The sequence below is a fragment of the Pecten maximus genome, chromosome 16, assembly GCF_902652985.1.
Source record: "Pecten maximus chromosome 16, xPecMax1.1, whole genome shotgun sequence".
NCBI lineage: Eukaryota > Metazoa > Mollusca > Bivalvia > Pectinida > Pectinidae > Pecten > Pecten maximus.
This window is the reverse complement of record NC_047030.1, coordinates 11,003,817-11,027,934: the sequence shown is the minus strand read 5'-3', so window position 1 is coordinate 11,027,934 and position 24,118 is coordinate 11,003,817. Positions and strand designations below refer to the sequence as shown.

Below are 24,118 nucleotides of genomic sequence, written 5' to 3'. Positions count from 1 at the left end.
TTGACAGCTTGCCACGATAGCAGACGAACCGCCTCAGTCAAGGCCAAGAGAAAGCGATAAAAACACAATTAAAATGGTTCGATATTTTAAAAAGTATAAAAGAAAGGAGTACAGCCATCTGCAGCTGACATATATTAAGTCCACTCGTCCGTTACTGTCAACAAATAAGCTGTGGAATGCGGGACCAAGTCGGAACTGGAAGTAAAACTTGAAGTGTTGTCGACGGGTAGGCCCTACGAGTTCGGTGATTTTGTAAACTGCCTTTACATTTTACCTAGGATACACTTTCCGAGCGCACATACTTGGTAGTATTCTGCAAACAAAATGCACACATTGGGAAGAGGACGAACAACGCACGGAGATTTTGACATAAATTCAGAAGCTGCAATTAGAGTTATCAAAAATAAGCCGCTAACGTATACGCATACGTATATTGGGACGTATATGTAAGGGAGCATTCATTACTTTGAATATGTTTTATCACTTTATGGGTTTTAGATGTAGAAAAGAAAATACTGATGAAATATCGCTTTGGAAGGCTAATCCAGGTATCATGTAGCTTACAGGTGTTTATAGACCTTGTAACAGCCTGTCAGACGAAAAACGCACTGCATTCACCTAAATAAACTGGCACAGGGACCCGATGGGCGCTTCGCTTAATCGGGTTTAGCTCCATCCCTCTTGTTGTAATGACTGACATATTCGCTCGTGTCTATGGTATAGCCATTGCTAGTAACATGGAATATTGAGCCTCGCGGGTCTAAAACAACTGCCGTTCATAGTACATGTCTTATTGATACAAATCAATTGTAAAAGCTACAACACCCACTGCGACGTCTGAAAGGCCACAGGCCGTAATAGCGGACGTAATACCTGCATAGGTTATTCGACAAGATTTCTTCTTTGTTTGTGTACTTGTAGTAAGTCCGATCGGGGTGTGCAGTTTACAAGCGTCATACATTGCATCCATTCCTTCCTAAATGTGCTTTTTCTGTGACTTGAAATTTAGTAAATATTTCATTGGGAACATAATATGAAAATATCCAATTGATTTAATCAGATTGACTACATATATATACCGATGGGAACGTTTGAATATTTCAGCAATATACTGCCAGGTGTACTGTTATGCGGTGTTATGTGCGTATGTGTAGGCACTGGACACCTCGGCCCTGCAGGTATAAGTCGGTGATGAGGGTGCCATGATCACATGGTCCTGCGCTGGATGCGATATTCCGATAAGTAATTTTCCTATAATAATATCAATGTACATTAAAACGAACTATTATATGATAGTTTCTATGAAATAATCTGATGTTAGTAAGTATTCCCTTGATGTCTACTGTTCGTATGGTTTATTATTATTTTTTCTTGTTATAGATCATCTCGATTGACGAGTCCGCCGACGCTGCTATGGAGTCGACGATGGTGTACGCGGACGACGCCGCACCGCCGGTCTTGGAGTTGTCCGCCGTACCCGTGGTTCCAGTTCTTGACCCTAGCGACATCACGCACGTACTAGAGCCATCGATTGCCATGGCAAGTTGTAGACAAGATACATTAGATATGATACATAATTTTTGAATATTTACATATATTTATTCTGACAACATAAAAATCTACATAAAATTATTAAAAATATTTACTTTCGTCAATAATATCTCCATGAAATGATAAAGCCGAAAACATTGAATCCATGAATATGAATTTTATTGAATATTGCTTTTGATTTCAGGACTTGCCTCCTATCATCGAGCCCCCCATGCTGGAGATGTCCGCCATTCCGACAGAGTTGACATCTTCCGAGTGTTTAGACGAGGAGACCCCCCCCCCCCCCCCCCCCCCATGGAGATGTCCATCTTCCAAGTGTTTAGACGTTTAGACGAACCCCCCCCCCCCCCCCCCCCCCCCCCCCCCCCCCCCCCCCCCCCATGCTAGAGATGTCCGACATCCCGACAGAGTCGACGTTTGTCGTTCCCAGTATGCCTTTGTCCAGGTAAGTTACATGAGAAAATTGCTTTCGTATATTGAATTTTAGTAAAATGTGTATGTAATGTAAATGAAACACCAGAAGTAAGATTATATTTATTAATTGGTAATTTATGAAAAAAATACTGTATTAATTACAAGTAATATTGAACTCTCTGTTTAGAGCTTAGAGCTCTCTCCAGTCCGTTCCATGAACTCGACCTTCATCGTGCCACACCCTCCAGAGCGGTCCCTCAACGAGTCATTCGACCTGATGGTATAGAAAGAAGACGACCCCGTCTGTATATCTGAGACGTATGTGGAAATAAAAATGAAATGTGAATTGTTCCATCGAGATTGTCAATAACAGAAGAACCTTTATCAACATTTACATAAATCAAGTAGTAGTAGTAGAACATTTCATTCTAAAATATTTGACAATTATGTGCTTAAATCTCAAATTATAACTGATGATTTGTTTGTTTTTGCAGATACTTTAACGCTTTTTTTTACATGCAAAAGGAAAAAAGTCGTCTAGTTGTCATAACTTATTTTTACCCCCCCCCCCCCCCCCCCCCCCCCCCCCTTTTTTTTTTTTTTTGCAGAGCTCCAGCAGCACTTCCACGCAGTGGAGATGTTCCGTTAGGAACCGTACGTCATGGTGCCGTGCAGCGATTAAGCAGAGATGAACCACGTTCACCCCCCGGATCGGCGGAGCATCGCATGTACACCCCCCAGACCACTCTGCAGACTACCAAACGGGTCCTTCGCCAACAAACGTTCTTAGAATAATACTTAATTGTCCATCTTTTTTATGATTTTGAGGCCGGTATGTATATTAACGGGAGAGTTTCTTACGTAATTGTCCATTTTTTATGAATTATTTGTGTTGTTTGTTTTTATCAATATATTCATTTATTGTTGTAGGATGTTGGCGAGCTGTCCGAGCCGTATTCCCAGATGTCGACCTGAAGGGCTGCAGTTTTCACTGGGCGCAAGCTGTTCTCTGTGTAACGATATCTAATTAATGTATATTCAATCGAACGCGCCGCATTATGTATTGGTGTACATGTTGTTGTGACGTCACGATGTATTGTGTAGAGCACATGGAATCCTCAGAATACAAAATTATGGACCTGAAGCTGATCAGTTGTGTTATATGTCTAACGTTGGTAAGGCTAATATAATTTTAGGCATGGCCTATGTGAGAGCGCAGCAATCCCGGTGCCCATGGAATTCGAGAAACAAGCACACATAATCTAGTGTACTAGCTAGAATAGTAAATCCCACGTTACAAAATGAATATATTGCCAACAGATCTATACACTGGTTTGTAATAAAGTATATATCAACAAGAATTATGATTTAGATAACTTACTACAAAAACTAATCGTAGAATAAGTCTTAAAATAGACTGATTAAGTGATGACAAGGTGACGGGATGAGCAGCAGACGACAAAAAAAAAATCAAAAAAATCGGAAGTCCTCTTTATTTTATGTGCTATATTTGGTAAACTTGTATGCAACTCGAACGGACCGGAGCTGCACTCGTAAAACACCGGAAATATTTTCGTTGAAAATTATACCGTTACGTTTTGAATATAAAAAAATAAGAAATTGTTCGAGAAAATTTTATTAACAAATTCTAACTAGAGTCTAGTGTGAAGTCAAACATTTGCATATTTTTAAAATGTTGATATTTTGTTATCTCCCGAGAATGTGACTTTGAATACAGTCTTGCGCAACACTGGATCTTGTCGTGACTTCCTGTTTCCGGTTACTGAGAAAGTTTTTGAACTCTAAGTATATTGGGGGGGGGGGGGGGGGGGGGGGGGGGGTTCCGAGACATCTCTACCATTAAGTTCGCTACGAAGGTTGCTAAGACAAACGTTACATGGTGTCAGATGATACGAAGTACGATAAATTCTTGACAAACAGAAATCACACAACAAAATCGTCATGCCTGGCGATGAAAATCAACATGATGATCCAGCGGCCGGTGCTGCTGCTACCGCTCAGGTTCCCCAGGTCGTCTCAAATAATATTCCATTCCCACCTATACTGGACATGAGATCTAATCTTTCACAATCGTGGAAACGATTTAAGAGGGTCTGGAATAATTATGAAATAGCAACAGGCCTCGATGTTAGAGACAATAAGTACAGAGCTGCCACATTACTAACGTGTGTGGGGCCCGAGGCCCTGGAGGTTTTTGAGGGTTTCGAATTCGAAAACGAGGACGATGGAAAAGATGTTGAAAAAAATAATAGAAAAGTTTGAAAAGTTCTGTATAGGGTCAACCAATGAAACATATGAACGTTATTGTTTTAATAAGCGTGAACAGGAAGCAGGGGAAAGTATTGATGCTTATGTGTCAGCATTGAGAACTCTCGCTAAAACATGCAATTACACGACCCTTGAGGATGCATTGATACGAGACCGTATTGTGATTGGAATACGCGATAATCACACGCGTAAAAAACTCCTACAGGACTCAAAACTAACTTTGAACTCGTGTATCGATATTTGTCGAGCAGCCGAGAAAACATCCAAACAAATGAAAGCTATTTCGCAAGAAGAAATACAAATGGTTCAATATAAAGAGAGAAAAGAAAGTGCTCGAAGATCACAACATAGACCAGAACCGAAAGAATGCAGATACTGTGGAACAAATCATGTATTCCGTAAAGAGTCATGTCCCGCATGGGGTAAAAAATGCTCCAAATGCCACAAAAGTAATCACTTTGAGTCTAAATGTCGGAATGAAAGGCCCAAGCGTAAACCGTCCAAGAAAAAGCGGTCTGTGAACTTTATGGTCGATTATGACACTGACAGCAGTGATGATTTCTTGTTCAGTGTTGAGACTGATAGTACTGATACTCAAAAAGGAGAGAAAAAAATCTACGCGCTCGGCAAAGTGAATGGAAAAAATGTCAATTAGACTCAGGAGCTACAGTGAACGGGCTACCAGCATCTTTATACAAACATTTATGTGGTGATCGAAAACTTTAAAAACTTATCAACAAGTCAAAGCCACTTAGAATTTCCAATCACAGTGTAACAAAACCAGTGGGGAAACGTCGACTGAGAGCAGTCAATCCAAAAAACAACAAAGAATATGAGTACGAGTTTGACATAGTTGACGCAGATGTTCACCCGATATTAGGATCGTTAGCAAAACAGGAAATGAACTTCATAACAGTGAATGATGATGTAATCGAGCGCGGTCCCGGACTTGTAAATCAAATCAGTGAAAATGAACCTGTTCCAATCACTAAAGAGAACATTTTCGAGAAATTCCCTGAAGTTTTCAGTGGGGTAGGCAAGCTACCAGGTAAGCTACACCTCGAGATTGATGACAAGGTTCAACCTATACCTACTCGTAAAATATCCTTAGCACTGAAACCCAAGGTCAAGTCTGAACTCAACAAGCTCGAGAAACAAAAAATCCTGTCAAAAGTTCACGATCCAACAGATTGGATATCTGCAATGGTTGTAGTTTCTAAACCGTCTGGCAAGATTCGTCTTTGCATAGACCCCCAGCCGTTGAATGCAGCACTTAAGCGAAACCATTATCCGACCCCCACCATCGAAGACATGTTACACGACTTACAAGGAGCACGACTGTTCACCGTATTGGACGCAAAAAATGGTTCTGGCACGTGGAATTAGACCACGAAACTAGCCTACTCACAATATTTGCTCACCGTGGGGAAGGTACAGATGGAATCGGATGCCCTTTGGCATTAGTCCAGCCCCCGAGGAGTTTCAGAGAAAACTCGACCAAGCGCTTGAAGGATTGGATGGCGTGAAAGCGAACATGATGACATCATTGTCTACGGTTGTGGAGGCAGCGACGAGAAAGAGCTCTACGTGATCATGATATTAAGCTAGTAAACCTTCTACAGCGATGCAAGGAAAAAGGTATCTGTATCAACAAGGAGAAAATAAAGCTTCGATTGAGTGAAGTGACGTACATGGGACACATAATTTCGAAACATGGTTTCCGTGCAGACCCCGCGAAGATGAAGTCGATAGTTGAAATGCCGACACCTACTGACAAAAAGGGTGTACAGAGGCTCTTGGGCATGGTTAATTATGTCCAGAAATTTGCGCCAAATCTCTCCGAGTTAACGGCTCCATTAAGACAACTGACACACGAGGAAAATGAGTTTGTCTGGGATGAGACTGTTCACGGTAAAGCACTAAATGACATAAAATCTGTGCTAACGGATGCGCCAGTTCTCCAATACTTTGACCAAAATAAACCAACCGTACTCCAGTGTGATGCTTCGCAGCATGGTTTGGGTGTCTGCCTTCTCCAAGATGGCCACCCTGTTGCGTATGCGTAAAGACCTTTGACGCCCACCGAACAAAACTATGCTCAAATTGAGAAGGAGTTACTGGCGGTGGTATTCGGTATGGAACGATTCGAGAACTATACATATGGCCGAGAAATACTCGTTGAATCAGATCATAAACCCCTTGAGATCATCACAAAGAAAAGTCTCACCAGCGCGCCAAAACGTCTACAAAGGATGTTACTGCGCCTGCAGAGATTCGAATACCTTGTCTTATACAAACCTGGATCGGAAATGTATCTCGCTGATACATTGAGTAGAGCGTATCTACCGTTGAAACATAATAGTGACCGATCGCCGAATGAGCAACTATTTGAACAGGTCAACATGGTACAAAACCTACCGATATCTCCCCAACGCTTGAAAAGACTACAGGACGGAACTGAGGAGGACGAAGCAATGAACATGCTAACTGCAACCATCAGAAAAGGATGGCCGGATAGAAAGAATGTATTACCTCCGCAGGTACAAGTGTACTTTCCGTTCCGTGAAGAGCTCACAATACAAAACGGGCTAATATTCAAGTCGGATCGTGTTGTCATACCGCAAAGCGAAAGGTTTCCTCTTATCGAAACTGCTCATCAATCGCACATTGGCTTGCAAGGATGTCTCCGCAGACTGCGTGAATGTCTCTATTGGCCAAATATGAACAAAGATGTTACTGAATACATTGCGCGATGTGAAGTGTGCAATACATTCAACAATAATCAATGTAAGGAAACACTACAGAGTCATGAGATCCCATCGCGTCCCTGGGAACGTGTCGCATGTGACATATTTGAATTCAACCAGAAGTCGTATCTATCAACCGTTGACTATTACTCTGACTACTTCGAAATTGATGGATTACACAACAAAACAGCAAAGAAGATAATTCCGAAACTGAAACTGAACTTTGCACGACACGGCATACCAGATGTGCTAGTTTCGGATAACGGTCCACCATTCTCTAGCACAGAATTTAAAGATTTCGTTCAAAAGTACGAAATGCAACACATTACGAGTTCGCCCTTCCATGCGCAAGCGAACGAAAAAGTGGAAAACTCAATCAAGACTGCGAAAGGTCTTATGAGGAAAGCATTTGAGGACTCGAACGACCCGTATTTGGCACTTCTAGAGTGGCGAAATACACCGACTGAAGGAATCGGACTATCTCCGAATCAGCGACTCTTCGGACGACGTACACAGTCTCTCCTACCGATGTCGAACTCTCTCTTGACACCGTCCCTAACTTCACCTAAAAGGACCATCTCAAAGGCTTTGAAGGAACGAAAGGAGAAACAAAGGAAATATTACGACAGAAACGCGAGAGACTTAAAACCACTTAATGAGCAAGATTCTGTTAGAATTAAACCAAGTGGACGTGAAAAGAACTGGAAACTCGGTAAAGTTGTTAACATTCTTCCCCATCGTTCATATGAGGTTGAAACAAGTTACGGAACTAACATCAGAAGGAACCGTAAATTTTTGAAAAAAAACACAAGAACAATTTCAACCATTCAGTGAATCAGAGCCTCCAGTTGATAGAAATGTACTACAAACACCGGAAGTACAAGTACCGGAAGTGAACATACCGGAAGTAGAGGCACCGCGAATCGAACAATCACAAAGCGAACAAACTATTGTTAAACAACCCGTAAGAAACATTATGCCTCCTTCACCCAAAGTATCACAAGGAATCAGAACCTCAGGAAGACCCTGTTTGTCATTGGTTGATTGACGACGTCATTGAACAGTTATCATTGGCTTATGTTAAAAACTCAAAGGTCATGCTGAGATGACCTCCTACGGGGTGTTGTTAGATCTTGTATTGCAGTGTATCGTAGAGGAACAAAATTACAAGTCTAATTTTAATTAGATTGATATACATATCTTATCCATCTTAAAGTTGAAAAAGTGGCTCAATGAACCGAACTATTTATGAAAACTTCTCTCCGCCAACACTTCATTTAACTTTCAGTTTAATATACTTAGTTAGTTATCTTATTGCTTTACTTTACTTTAAACATATTTTATTTCAATTAAGGAAAAGGGATTAGGCACAAGTTATTGCAACTTACTAAGGCCTTCTCCCATTACACATATAAACACATGTATATTACATATAGAAATAGGCATAAAGTTTGAATGACTATGAAAATTTAATACAAACACAATAGTTCACAAGAACTTTATAAATATTTTAAAATCTGTTGCTGGATTTTATGAATAAATGCACAAGTCTAAAAATACGACAATTTAGATCTACGGAAAATTGAGTATTACCATACAATAGAAGTTTTAAACTAGGTTCTGTTCCAAAGGCATTTATATGTTGTAGCATAATACGTCTTTCCTGAGCATAAAGGCGACATTCAAATAAAAAGTGAAAGGCATTCTCACATGGATATCCACATGAGCAAGCTGGATCATCAACAAGATTTACACGATACAAATCGTACTTAAGTGGACTACACTGGTGTCTTAGTCTGGTGTGCATAATATTGAATTTTCTTTCACCCAAACCGAAATAGATAGGTGGGGATGGTTGCACGTTATTGCTGTTTTCCATTTGGGAAAATACATGTAGAGCTACCACTGAATTTTTTGGAAAACACCTTTTTTTTTTGTCTGGGGGAACTGTACTGAAAGTCGACAGAAAAATAGGGCTTAAAACTCACTAAATTGAAAGTGTTGATTAACCATTTTTGAAAATTGTAGAATTTATATGATAAAACAGCAATATTTAACTCAAATTTAGTGTTTGCGTAATTATTATTTTTTATGTAAAACTCTAACAATTTGGTTGCCTGGTAAGGTATTTAAGGCTTCATTTATAAACACTATTCAATCTTCATATCAAAAGGAGGAAATCGAAGGGAGTGGACAGGTTTTGGGATGCCGGAGCATGGCATAGCTGCTGGAAGGTTACCTTACACTACATAATCAATAATTCGTTATAGTTGCAGGGGATATATATACTTATATAGGTGGCGTTATTCTGAAATGATTGTTTTCCAACTTTCTGGTGGCGTCACGTGACTAAGTCAGTGTTTCTAAATATAATATATGGTCGTTATTACTATACATGCAAGTAGATTAATATCTTTAATTAAGGAACAAATCAAAGTTAGAAAAGTAATATTTCTGAATGTTTGAAAGTTACATGTATTTCATTGTGGTGAACGATTACATTTTGTTCCTGTTCTTTTCAATATTATTCTCATTCAGAGTCAAAGAGTCGAGCACAAAAATAATTTTGAACCTTAAAGTTGTGTACGTCATTCAATACATGTATGCACATGAATTGGTAGTCCTTGTAGGTCAATTTTGTACAACTTAATTCATTAAAATAATGTCGTATATCAATATATAGTGTATACATGTACTTGAGACATTTTTCTAATTTCTGAAACCACTGAACATAAATCAGGGAATGGGAAAAAAAACCGGACACTTTTCGAAGCTACGTATACCTCCATCGAACTTCCGAACGCGATGGAGCGAAGGAGCGAAATACGATGGCGAATGAGCGAAAACACGATGGCGAAGGAGCGAAGTTCCATCGTGTTTTCGCTCTTTCGCGTTTAGGTCGAAGGAGCGAAGGAGCGATATTGGAAATTTGGCCCTAACGGAACACCATAATTAAAGCATAATTGAATTGGTGCTTATATATATATATATATATATATTTACCATTGTATGGCACTGCCACTATATAACCCTACCAATTCAGTTGCGAGTTCACCAGCTTATGAACTGCCAACTGAAATTTGAATTTGAAAATTAAAAAAAAAAAATCGCACGACAAATAAAAAAATCGCAGATGGTTAATATAAGCATTGAACGGCTTTCAGTTGGCATTCATAGTCAATATGAATGCCAACTGGACAGAGGCAAATTCAACATGAAGCGCTAGCGCGCTTCATTGAATTTGCCTCTGTCCAGTTGGCATTCATATTGACTATGAATGCCAACTGAAAGCCGTTCAATGCTTAAATATATGCGTTGGATTCACGGTAATCGGACATATAAATTATAGAGCGCAGCCTAGCGGAGAGAAGTGTTACCAAGGCAGATAACCCGTCCATATACACAGCAAATAATGACGTAACGCAATTATACACATATGTAGGATATGGATAAGATGGAAATATGCATCTACCATGGTCATGTTTTGCCACAATAAGTCTGGTTTTCGTCATTCTTGTTCCGACCATTGGTAAGATTATTTGTTTTCAGGTTTATTTTAGTTAACAATACATGCATATTTACTGGCCAGTAGGTTGGAATTGGCACAGGTTCAGCAAACATTAGGGACCTTCGTGTACCTAACTTCATAGAATCTAGACCGAATTTTCTGACGATCTTACTACGTAGATATCCCACAAGGCAGCTTGAAAGGCGATATTAACATCAGAACCCTTCGGATTACTAACTTCACAGCCTGACAGGTGTTGGTTTCGGGTTAGGGAGAAGACTGCCATCCCATCACCGATCTAACTTGCGAACTAAACGTGTCACTGGATATAACTACTTTGAACATTTGTATTTTCGCGCAAAATAACTGTTGGTCAAAGTCAGTGACGTCAAATAAAACTTGAATTGAACGTCGAGTCATAGTCCTTAGTTGAAGAAATGTTAGGCCAGAGTCAATCTTTATGCACACTGCAATTTATGATATCATCTAACTATTTCCTATAGGCCAATTAAGCAGAAATGTTCATTCTATTGTTTTCAGCCATTGGTCTTCAGTGTTACCAGTGTAGTACAGTTGAGAACAAGGATTGTGATGACCCATTCCGTAACCATGACTACTCCCCTACAGAATGTTCCACAATTTGTGTGAAGATAAGGTTTGAAGGGACAGGTACAATAAATCCCCATTCTGATTAATTGTTTCCTCACATATTTTGTTTAAACTGTTTTCTAACCCATTGTTTTACAACCTTAACAGACTTACAAGCCCCTGTACCCGGCTAGTGGAAATGTACCATCTTGGCCAACATTTCACATGCATGATTTTTCTCAGATTCAATCTTGCCATATATTTTTGTTTTGATTTTGAAGTTGAACGAGGGTGTTTAAACAATCAGTCTCCTTTCCCCGTGATCAGCCCAGGTGGGTCAGGCTGTGTCTCCCAATACATCCCAATGAAAGGTGTGACAACTGTATGCAGGTCAGTATAGAAGTCATAATGAGGAATATATATTGTAATTGTTTGGTTTATGAATTAATAATATAGCATTGCCTTGTCAGTTCTTAAACAGGATAATTTAAACTCTAGAATGCTAGACTACTTCAATCAAGGAAATGTCCTTGTGGGTTTTATTACAATGTGCATGTGTTACCATAATTGTATTAAATCACTATATATCATAATATGTGGATGACCAAGAAAAAACACTTGTTTCATAGTGTTGGGAATTACTTTAAAATCTGAGCAATCATCACAATTCTCAAACAATTGATGACCTATTATTGATCGATCATGAACAAAAAGGGATGTATCTAAAAAAAAAAAAAGAAAAGAAGAAAAACAATTATCACAAGAGTTGTCAGAAAACAACAACGCCTACAGAATGGGTTGAAATTCAGAATTAGCTTTTTTTTTAAAGTAGGTCAAAGGTCACAGATAGGGTCAGGAGGTCCAGAAATGTAGTACTCACGGAAATTATTTGTGACAAGGAACACGCAAGTCAAATATGAAAGTCCTATCTCTTAAGGTAAACATACTGTGGCCAAGGTTAAAGTTTTTTAAAATTAGATTAAAGGCCACTGTCAAGGTCAGCAGGTTCACAAATATAGCACCAATGAAAAGGTCTTGTCACAAGGAATACACATATGAAAAATCTTAGCTGTATCCTCATTAACATTGAAGCGGACACTGATGCCAACATCAATGGTATCAAACTCCCCTGGACTTTGCCCCAGTGAGCTAAAGATGGGGGAAACTGTTGTGGATGTTTTGAGGCATCTAGCTATATCTAAATTTTTAAAATCTTGTTTAATGCATTTTGATATATTGATATTTGTTCATTCATCAATTTTTGAGGCCTGCTGTACTGTACATTTCAATAGATATCCATGTTATAGTCAAACCATGATTGATCACAGAATATCATGATTAATTTGTCAAAGTCAGAGGTAAAATATTGTATCATTGTTTAGATTTATCAATCAGAACAATGCTATTTCTTACATTGTTTACAATATAATATTCATAAACGTGTATTTTCATACTTTTTTTGGTTGTTGCAATAAATAAGAGCCTAACTGATGCACTCATTCCTATCCTCCCATTTACATGCTACAGCATAAGAACTTGACATGGTGATCGAAAACTTTAAAAACTTATCAACAAGTCAAAGCCACTTAGAATGTTCAATCACAGTGTAACAAAACCAGTGAGGAAACGTCGACTGAGAGTAGTCAATCCAAAAAACAACAAAGAATATGAGTACGAGTTTGACATAGTTGACGCAGATGTTCACCCGATATTAGGATCGTTAGCAATACAGGAAATGAACTTCATAACAGTGAATGATGATGTAATCGAGCGCGGTCCCGGACTTGTAAATCAAATCAGTGAAAATGAACCTGTTCCAATCACTAAAGAGAACATTTTCGAGAAATTCCCTGAAGTTTTCAGTGGGGTAGGCAAGCTACCAGGTAAGCTACACCTCGAGATTGATGACAAGGTTCAACCTACGAAAATACCTACTCGTAAAATATCCTTAGCACTGAAACCCAAGGTCAAGTCTGAACTCAACAAGCACGAGAAACAAAAAATCCTGTCAAAAGTTCACGATCCAACAGATTGGATATCTGCAATGGTTGTAGTTTCTAAACCGTCTGGCAAGATTCGTCTTTGCATAGACCCCCAGCCATTGAATGCAGCACTTAAGCGAAACCATTATCGGACCCCCACCATCGAAGACATGTTACACGACTTACAAGGAGCACGACTGTTCACCGTATTGGATGCAAAAAATGGTTTCTGGCACGTGGAATTAGACCACGAAACTAGCCTACTCACAATATTTGCTACGCCGTGGGGAAGGTACAGATGGAATCGGATGCCCTTTGGTATTAGTCCAGCCCCCGAGGAGTTTCAGAGAAGACTCGACCAAGCGCTTGAAGGATTGGATGGCGTGAAAGCGATACATGATGACATCATTGTCTACGGTTGTGGAGGCAGCGACGAGCAAGCACTACGTGATCATGATATTAAGCTAGTAAACCTACTACAGCGATGCAAGGAAAAAGGTATCTGTATCAACAAGGAGAAAATAAAGCTTCGATTGAGTGAAGTGACGTACATGGGACACATAATTTCGAAACATGGTTTGCGTGCAGACCCCGCGAAGGTGAAGTCGATAGTTGAAATGCCGACACCTACTGACAAAAAGGGCGTACAGAGGCTCTTGGGCATGGTTAATTATGTCCAGAAATTTGCGCCAAATCTCTCCGAGTTAACGGCTCCATTAAGACAACTGACACACGAGGAAAATGAGTTTGTCTGGGATGAGACTGTTCACGGTAAAGCACTAAATGACATAAAATCTGTGCTAACGGATGCGCCAGTTCTCCAATACTTTGACCAAAATAAACCAACCGTACTCCAGTGTGATGCTTCGCAGCATGGTTTGGGTGTCTGCCTTCTCCAAGATGGCCACCCTGTTGCGTATGCGTCAAGAGCTTTGACGCCCACCGAACAAAACTATGCTCAAATTGAGAAGGAGTTACTGGCGGTGGTATTCGGTATGGAACGATTCGAGAACTATACATATAGCCGAGAAATACTCGTTGAATCAGATCATAAACCTCTTGAGATCATTACAAAGAAAAGTCTCACCAGCGTGCCAAAACGTCTACAAAGGATGTTACTGCGCCTGCAGAGATTCGAATACCTTGTCTTATACAAACCTGGATCGGAAATTTATCTCGCTGATACATTGAGTAGAGCGTATCTACCGTTGAAACATAATAGTGACCGATCGCCGAATGAGCAACTATTTGAACAGGTCAACATGGTACAAAACCTACCGATATCTCCCCAACGCTTGAAAAGACTACAGGACAGAACTGAGGAGGACGAAGCAATGAACATGCTAACTGCAACCATCAGAAAAGGATGGCCGGATAGAAAGAATGTATTACCTCCGCAGGTACAAGTGTACTTTCCGTTCCGTGAAGAGCTCACAATACAAAACGGGCTAATATTCAAGTCGGATCGTGTTGTCATACCGCAAAGCGAAAGGTTTCCTCTTATCGAAACTGCTCATCAATCGCACATTGGCTTGCAAGGATGTCTCCGCAGACTGCGTGAATGTCTCTATTGGCCAAATATGAACAAAGATGTTACTGAATACATTGCGCGATGTGAAGTGTACAATACATTCAACAATAATCAATGTAAGGAAACACTACAGAGTCATGAGATCCACTCGCGTCCCTGGGAACGTGTCTTTCGCATGTGACATATTTGAATTCAACCAGAAGTCGTATCTATCAACCGTTGACTATTACTCTGACTACTTCGAAATTCATGGATTACACAACAAAACAGCAAAGGAGATAATTCAGAAACTGAAACTGAACTTTGCACGACACGGCATACCAGATGTGCTAGTTTCGGATAACGGTCCACCATTCTCTAGCACAGAATTTAAAGATTTCGTTCAAAAGTACGAAATGCAACACATTACGAGTTCGCCCTACCATGCGCAAGCGAACGGAAAAGTGGAAAACTCAATCAAGACTGCGAAAGGTCTTATGAGGACTCGAACGACCCGTATTTGGCACTTCTAGAGTGGCGAAATACACCGACTGAAGGAATCGGACTATCTCCGAATCAGCGACTCTTCGGACGACGTACAAAGTCGCTCCTACCGATGTCGAACTCTCTCTTGACACCGTCCTTAACTTCACCTAAAAGGACCATCTCAAAGGCTTTGAAGGAACGAAAGGAGAAACAAAGGAAATATTACGACAGAAACGCGAGAGACTTAAAACCACTTAATGAGCAAGATTCTGTTAGAATTAAACCAAGTGGACGTGAAAAGAACTGGAAACTCGGTAAAGTTGTTAACATTCTTCCCCATCGTTCATATGAGGTTGAAACAAGTTACGGAACTAACATCAGAAGGAACCGTAAATTTTTGAAAAAAAAACACAAGAACAATTTCAACCATTCAGTGAATCAGAGCCTCCAGTTGATAGAAATGTACTACAAACACCAGTACAAGTACCGGAAGTGAACATACCGGAAGTAGAGGCACCGCGAATCGAACAATCACAAATCGAACAAACTATTGTTAAACAACCCGTAAGAAACATTATGCCTCCTTCACCCAAAGTCTCACAAGGAATCAGAACCTCAGGAAGACCCAGAAATCGACCAAAATATCTGGAGGACTTTGTGTCCTACGTTTCAAATTGGTGGTGAAAACAGACAGTGTCATGCTATCAGTGTGTAAATAGTGTTGTTAAAATCAGTTATACTCAGTTAATTCTAGTCAAGACATTTTAGTGTTAAAGCATATAGCTCAGGACTCAGACTTGTATTCTCCATGATATATAACAGTTTTGTAGTGAAATAACAACATGACACAAACGCGTACATATGTGTTTTGAACTTTTAATTCTGTTGATAATCATATAAGTTTCCAAAGTTTAATATGGACAATTTAAACACACGGACAGTCATATTCCATATTAAGTTCCAATCGTGCATCTCCAATATTCAACATCATTTGTGAACTTTAATGGTAATTTTTACAATTTCAACTAATCTCAAAAAAGGGGGATGTAACGATATCTCATTAATGTATATTCAATCGAACGCACCGCATTGTGTATTGTGCACATGTTGTTGTGACGTCACGATGTATGGTGTAGAGCACATGGAATCCTCAGAATACAAGATTATGGACCTGAAGCTGATCAGTTGTGTTATATGTCTAACGTTGGGAAGGCTATAAAGGTTGCTAAGACAAACGTTACATTTATCAAATTTTGCGTATTTCAAATCAAGCGCTAATTTGAGTCTTCAATACTAAGGAGACGCAACCGAAGGCTCGAATAAGGCTGTTTGTCATTGGTTGATTGACGACGTCATTGAACAGTTATCATTGGCTTATGTTAAAAACTCAAAGGTCATGCTGAGATGACCTCCTACGGGGTGTTGTTAGATCTTGTATTGCAGTGTATCGTAGAGGAACGGAAATTACAAGTCTAATTTTAATTAGATTGATATACATATCTTATCCATCTTAAAGTTAAAAAAGTGGCTCAATGAACCGAACTATTTATGAAAACTTCTCTCCGCCAACACTTCATTTAACTTTCAGTTTAATATACTTAGTTAGTTATCTTATTGCTGTTTTCCATTTGGGAAAATACATGTACCACTGAATTTTTTGGAAAACACCTTTTTTTTTGTCTGGGGGAACTGTACTGAAAGTCGACAGAAAAATAGGGCTTAAAACTCACTAAATTGAAAGTGTTGATTAACCATTTTTGAAACTTGTAGAATTTATATGATAAAACAGCAATATTTAACTCAAATTTAGTGTTTGCGTAATTATTATTTTTTATGTAAAACTCTAACAATTTGGTTGCCTGGTAAGGTATTGAAGGCTTTATTTATAAACACTATTCAATCTTCATATCAAAAGGAGGAAATCGAAGGGAGTGGACAGGTTTTGGGATGCCGGAGCATGGAATAGCTGCTGGAAGGTTACCTTACACTACATAATCAATAATTCGTTATAGTTGCAGGGGATATATATACTTATATAGGTGGCGATATTCTGAAATGATTGTTTTCCAACTTTCTGGTGGCGTCACGTGACTAAGTCAGTGTTTCTAAATATAATATATGGTCGTTATTACTATACATGCAGGTAGATTAATATCTTTAATTAAGGACCAAATCAAAGTTAGAAAAGTAATATTTCTGAATGTTTGAAAGTTACATGTATTTCATTGTGGTGAACGATTACATTTTGTTCCTGTTCTTTTCAATATTATTCTCATTTAGAGTCAAAGAGTCGAGCACAAAAATAATTTTGAACCTTAAAGTTGTGTACGTCATTCAATACATGTATGCACATGAATTGGTAGTCCTTGTAGGTCAATTTTGTACAACTTAATTCATTAAAATAATGTCGTATATCAATATATAGTGTACTTGAGACATTTTTCTAATTTCTGAAACCACTGAACATAAATCAGGGAATGGGGAAAAAACCGGACACTTTTCGAAGCTACGTACTTCCGAACGCGAAGGAGCGAATGAGCGAAAATACGATGGCGAATGAGCGAAAACACGATGGCGAAGGAGCGAAGTTCCATCGTGTTTTCGCTCTTTCGCGTTTAGGTCGAAGGAGCGAAGGAGCGATATTGGAAATTTGGCCCTAACGGAACACCATAATTAAAGCATAATTGAATTGGTGCTTATATATATATATATATATATATATTTACCATTGTATGGCACTGCCACTATATAACCCTACCAATTCAGTTGCGAGTTCACCAGCTTATGAACTGCCAACTGAAATTTGAATTTGAAAATTAAAAAAAAAAAATCGCACGACAAATAAAAAAATCGCAGATGGTTAATATAAGCATTGAACGGCTTTCAGTTGGCATTCATAGTCAATATGAATGCCAACTGGACAGAGGCAAATTCAACATGAAGCGCTAGCTAGCGCTTCATGTTGAATTTGCCTCTGTCCAGTTGGCATTCATATTGACTATGAATGCCAACTGAAAGCCGTTCAATGCTTAAATATATGCGTTGGGTTCACGGTAATCGGACATATTAATTATAGAGCGCAGCCTAGCGGAGAGAAGTGTTACCAAGGCAGATAACCCGTCCATATACACAGCAAATAATGACGTAACGCAATTATACACATATGTAGGATATGGATAAGATGGAAATATGCATCTACCATGGTCATGTTTTGCCACAATAAGTCTGGTTTTCGTCATTCTTGTTCCGACCATTGGTAAGATTATTTGTTTTCAGGTTTATTTTAGTTAACAATACATGCATATTTACTGGCCAGTAGGTTGGAATTGGCACAGGTTCAGCAAACATTAGGGACCTTCGTGTACCTAACTTCATAGAATCTAGACCGAATTTTCTGACGATCTTACTACGTAGATATCCCACAAGGCAGCTTGAAAGGCGATATTAACATCAGAACCCTTCGGATTACTAACTTCACAGCCTGACAGGTGTTGGTTTCGGGTTGGGAGAAGACTGCCATCCCATCACCGATCTAACTTGCGAACTAAACGTGTCACTGGATATAACTACTTTGAACATTTGTATTTTCGCGCAAAATAACTGTTGGTCAAAGTCAGTGACGTCAAATAAAACTTGAATTGAACGTCGAGTCATAGTCCTTAGTTGAAGAAATGTTAGGCCAGAGTCAATCTTTATGCACACTGCAATTTATGATATCATCTAACTATTTCCTATAGGCCAATTAAGCAGAAATGTTCATTCTATTGTTTTCAGCCATTGGTCTTCAGTGTTACCAGTGTAGTACAGTTGAGAACAAGGATTGTGATGACCCATTCCGTAACCATGACTACTCCCCTACAGAATGTTCCACAATTTGTGTGAAGATAAGGTTTGAAGGGACAGGTACAATAAATCCCCATTCTGATTAATTGTTTCCTCACATATTTTGTTTAAACTGTTTTCTAACCCATTGTTTTACAACCTTAACAGACTTACAAGCCCCTGTACCCGGCTAGTGGAAATGTACCATCTTGGCCAACATTTCACATGCATGATTTTTCTCAGATTCAATCTTGCCATATATTTTTGTTTTGATTTTGAAGTTGAACGAGGGTGTTTAAACAATCAGTCTCCTTTCCCCGTGATCAGCCCAGGTGGGTCAGGCTGTGTCTCCCAATACATCCCAATGAAAGGTGTGACAACTGTATGCAGGTCAGTATAGAAGTCATAATGAGGAATATATATTGTAATTGTTTGGTTTATGAATTAATAATATAGCATTGCCTTGTCAGTTCTTAAACAGGATAATTTAAACTCTAGAATGCTAGACTACTTCAATCAAGGAAATGTCCTTGTGGGTTTTATTACAATGTGCATGTGTTACCATAATTGTATTAAATCACTATATATCATAATATGTGGATGACCAAGAAAAAACACTTGTTTCATAGTGTTGGGAATTACTTTAAAATCTGAGCAATCATCACAATTCTCAAACAATTGATGAACTATTATTGATCGATCATGAACAAAAAGGGATGTATCTAAAAAAAAAAAAAGAAAAGAAGAAAAACAATTATCACAAGAGTTGTCAGAAAACAACAACGCCTACAGAATGGGTTGAAATTCAGAATTAGCTTTTTTTTTAAAGTAGGTCAAAGGTCACAGATAGGGTCAGGAGGTCCAGAAATGTAGTACTCACGGAAATTATTTGTGACAAGGAACACGCAAGTCAAATATGAAAGTCCTATCTCTTAAGGTAAACATACTGTGGCCAAGGTTAAAGTTTTTTAAAATTAGATTAAAGGCCACTGTCAAGGTCAGCAGGTTCACAAATATAGCACCAATGAAAAGGTCTTGTCACAAGGAATACACATATGAAAAATCTTAGCTGTATCCTCATTAACATTGAAGCGGACACTGATGCCAACATCAATAGTATCAAACTCCCCTGGACTTTGCCCCAGTGAGCTAAAAATGGGGGAAACTGTTGTGGATGTTTTGAGGCATCTAGCTATATCTAAATTTTTAAAATCTTGTTTAATGCATTTTGATATATTGATATTTGTTCATTCATCAATTTTTGAGGCCTGCTGTACTGTACATTTCAATAGATATCCATGTTATAGTCAAACCATGATTGATCACAGAATATCATGATTAATTTGTCAAAGTCAGAGGTAAAATATTGTATCATTGTTTAGATTTATCAATCAGAACAATGCTATTTCTTACATTGTTTACAATATAATATTCATAAACGTGTATTTTCATACTTTTTTTGGTTGTTGCAATAAATAAGAGCCTAACTGATGCACTCATTCCTATCCTCCCATTTACATGCTACAGCATAAGAACTTGACATGAATTCCAAGCCCATGGTCCATATTATCCCACAGTCCATATTAATAGTAAGTTGATACTACAATTATACATATAATATGGACCGTTAGTTGGGATTTTGTGCCAAGTCTCTGAACTCTACAGAGATTATTATAAAAACATGTTTTTGTACCTATATGTACAAAGGCCAATCTAGGTCATCATTTCCAAGTCCAAAGAAAACCTCTTGATAAACAAGAGATCCCAGAGGGATCTTGGCGCCCACCATTGAATGATCTTTATAGGTTCCATGTCAGATTGATCTTTTCCCTACTTTTCCCTTCCTCTAAGTCTTACTTATCTGTGTAAATTCAGAAACAGCCCTCTAGTACTTTTCAAACAAGGGGAACCTATATACAGAATTTAAGATTTAGCTATAATGGCTGTCTGTCGGCCATGTTGTTTTCGTATTGGTCCCAATATGCAAAACTAGGCACTGAGGGGAACCTACATATGAAATTTGAAAAAGATCCCTTCAGTACTTTCACAGAAATAGCGATAACAAACTTCAATTGTCAAAATCCGAAATGGCTGCCTGTCGGCCATGTTGTTTTCTGATTAGTCTCAAAATGCAATATGCATAACTAGGCACCGATGGGAACATGCATATGAAATTTTAGAAAGATCCCTTCATTACTTTCTGAGAAATAGCGATAACAAACTTCAATTGTCAAAATCCAAGATGGCTGCCTGTCAGCCATGTTGTTTTCTGATTGGTCTCAAAATGCAATATGCATAACTAGGCACTGAGGGGAACCTGCATATGAAATTTCAGAAAGATCCCTTCATTACTTTCTGAGAAATAGCGATAACAAATTTTAATTGTCGAAATCCAAGATGGCTGCCTGTCAGCAATGTTGTTTTCCTATTGGTCTCAAAATGCAATATGCATAAGTAGGCATCAAGGGGAACCTACATATGAAATTTGAGAAAGATCCCTTCAGTTCTTTCATAGAAAAAGCGATAACAAATTTCAATTGTCAAAATCCAAGATGGCTGCCTGTTGGCCATGTTGTTTTCTGATTGGTCTCAAAATGCAATATGCATAACTAGGCACTGAGGGGAACCGGCATATGAAATTTCAGAAAGATCCCTTCATTACTTTCACAGAAATAGTGATAACAAACTTTAATTGTCAGAATCCAAGATGGCTGCCTGTCAGCCATGTTGTTTTCTGATTAGTCTCAAAATGCAATATGCATAACCAGGCACAAAGAGGAACCTGCATATGAAATTTGAGAAAGATCCCTTCAGTACTTTCACAGAAATAGCGATAACAAACTTCAATTGTCAAAATCCAAGATGGCTGCCTGTCGGCCATTTTTTTTTCTGATTGGTCCCAAAATGCAATATGCATAACTAGGCACCAAAGGGAACCTACATATAAAATTTGAGAAAGATCCCTTCAGTACTTCCTCAGAAATAGCGTTAACAAACTCCAATTGTCAAAATCCAAGATGGCTGCCTGTCGGCCATGTTTTTTTCCGATTGGTCCCAAAATGAAATATGCATAACTAGGCACCAAAGGGAACCTACATATGAAATTTGAGAAAGATCCCTTCAGTACTTCCACAGAAATAGCGATAACAAACTCCAATTGTCAAAATCCAAGATGGCTGCCTGTCGGCCATGTTGTTTTCTGATCGGTCCCAAAATGCAATATGCATATCTGGGCACCAAGAGGAACCTACATATGAAATTTGAGAAAGATCCCTTCAATACTTTCTCAGAAATAGAGATAACAAACTTCAATTGTCAAAATCCAAGATGGCTGCCTGTCGGCCATGTTGTTTTCTGATCGGTCCCAAAATGCAATATGCATAACTAGGCACCAAGGGGAACCTACATATAAAATTTGAGAAAGATCCCTTCAATACTTTCTCAGAAATAGAGATAACAAACTTCAATTGTCAAAATCCAAGATGGCTGCCTGTCGGCCATGTTGTTTTCCGATCGGTCCCAAAATGCAATATGCACAACTAGGCACCAAGGGGAACCTACATATGAAATTTGAGAAAGATCCCATCAGCACTTTCTCAGAAATAGCGATAACAAGAATTGTTTACGGACGGACGGACGGACGACGGACCACGGACGCAGGGCGATTTGAATAGCCCACCATCTGATGATGGTGGGCTAAAAATAGTCCTGGAGATTGTAAATATTTTTGAATTATAATCTATATAAACATGAGCAAATCAGGCCTACTTCAAAGAGTAACTGTGAGAGACTATTGTCTAACTATTAGGACAGTAGTAAAAACTCAATTTGGTTACATGTATAATGCACATGTGTACAGAAACAAGAGATAACAATGAATATTTAATTTTATGACCAGTCGACTATTGCTCAACCATCAATTTCCTTGGGTCTGACTAAAGGAGCAAGATTTGATTTACGCCTGCATCACCATTTGGAAGCATGACAGTAACTAGTTGTTGCTTATCCTCATAATCACCTTAGATCGAACAGCCCAACTATGGTAAATAGTTGACTATCAAAGTTAAAAAATATGTTCTATGTTTTCCCTGTGTTTCTTCCTAGGTGCAGTACTCCCCGATGTAATGGCGGAGTAGGGAACAGAAGCTTGGTGTATCTACCATTCATCCTGTCAGGACTTGCCCTGGTCGTTCTCCTGGTGAAGTAAGCGTATTTGGCCTGTGTGGTGTATTGACCACTGAGCGTACATTGTCAAATACTACATGAACTTTATATAGAGAGAATACCGAGTACATTACCATTTTATCTCATTTGTAATGGATTAATTTTGCACATGAACATGTGTTGGAATTTACTACCAAATGAATGCCATTATCTATAAAATAACTATATACAACTTGTTTAAATATCACGAAATTTTGTTAATTTTTACAATAAAAATCCATTATTTCTACTTAAGGTAGATGGTTCTAATCAATTTACAAAACGGGTTTTCATCTCCATGTATTGTAGTTCCAGTGTGATTAACACCAGAATGTAGCATAATGCTTCTAGTGAGACTAAACACCAAAGATGATCATACATGTGAACGAAAGGTTTGGTTTGGTTTTGTATTGTTTAATGTCTTATCAACAGCTATTGTCATTTAAGGACCGCCTTCCCGTGTGCGAGATGAATGTGTATGGTGTGTGTGTGGTTTGAGGGGCAGCACAGTGTTTTTGTGTTTGTTTCCTTGTGATAGTGCAGAACTGATGCTGACATTATATGGCTACTTCACTAAGCATACTGCCAAAGACATCCAGCAGGACACCCCAACTGGTCACATTATGATTATACTCCCAAAATGCTGAACGTTAAACAGGCTGATTTTGATGAACATATTTTCTTAATATAAATCTTTGGGTAAATCCCAAAGGCTATTCCAGTAAAATATGTATCCAACTCGAGGACTCCAGAAATAAATAAATTCTAGGCATGATGGGTGCTAGAGAAAATGCAACCTTTCACATGATATTTGAATTAAATCACCTCTATTGGTGGTCCCTGTTCGACACACCTGGAGTCCACACATGGGGTAGACATCAGGAAAAAACCTAAATATAAATTCACTTCCAAGTATAAACCTCACTTTAACCTTTTTCTAAGAGTCTACACAGATAATTTTTTGTCAGTTTCCAACAGTCATGTTCAAGTCACACTATCAACTCTGTATGTTCAATAT

The 24,118-nt window shown here is 38.7% G+C and overlaps 3 protein-coding genes across 3 annotated transcripts; all 3 read left to right on the top strand.

The window, feature by feature from the left end:
• Window positions 1–6,389: 6,389 nt before the first annotated feature.
• LOC117344640 (uncharacterized protein K02A2.6-like) lies at window positions 6,390–7,835 on the top strand. Its single transcript, XM_033907467.1, has one exon. It carries the CDS (start codon window positions 6,390–6,392, stop codon window positions 7,833–7,835), a length of 1,446 nt encoding a protein of 481 aa, XP_033763358.1.
• Window positions 7,836–10,326: 2,491 nt separating this feature from the next.
• Window positions 10,327–11,497, top strand: LOC117344639. The gene is made up of 3 exons (XM_033907466.1): window positions 10,327–10,530; window positions 11,050–11,178; window positions 11,379–11,497. The coding sequence occupies exons 1-3, from the start codon at window positions 10,464–10,466 to the stop codon at window positions 11,495–11,497; spliced, it is 315 nt and encodes a 104-aa protein (XP_033763357.1). The 5' UTR covers window positions 10,327–10,463.
• A 6,703-nt stretch (window positions 11,498–18,200) lies between these two features.
• LOC117314654 lies at window positions 18,201–23,383 on the top strand. Its single transcript, XM_033868730.1, has 4 exons — window positions 18,201–18,331; window positions 18,850–18,978; window positions 19,179–19,287; window positions 23,002–23,383. The coding sequence occupies exons 1-4, from the start codon at window positions 18,265–18,267 to the stop codon at window positions 23,102–23,104; spliced, it is 408 nt and encodes a 135-aa protein (XP_033724621.1). The 5' UTR covers window positions 18,201–18,264; the 3' UTR covers window positions 23,105–23,383.
• Window positions 23,384–24,118: the final 735 nt, after the last annotated feature.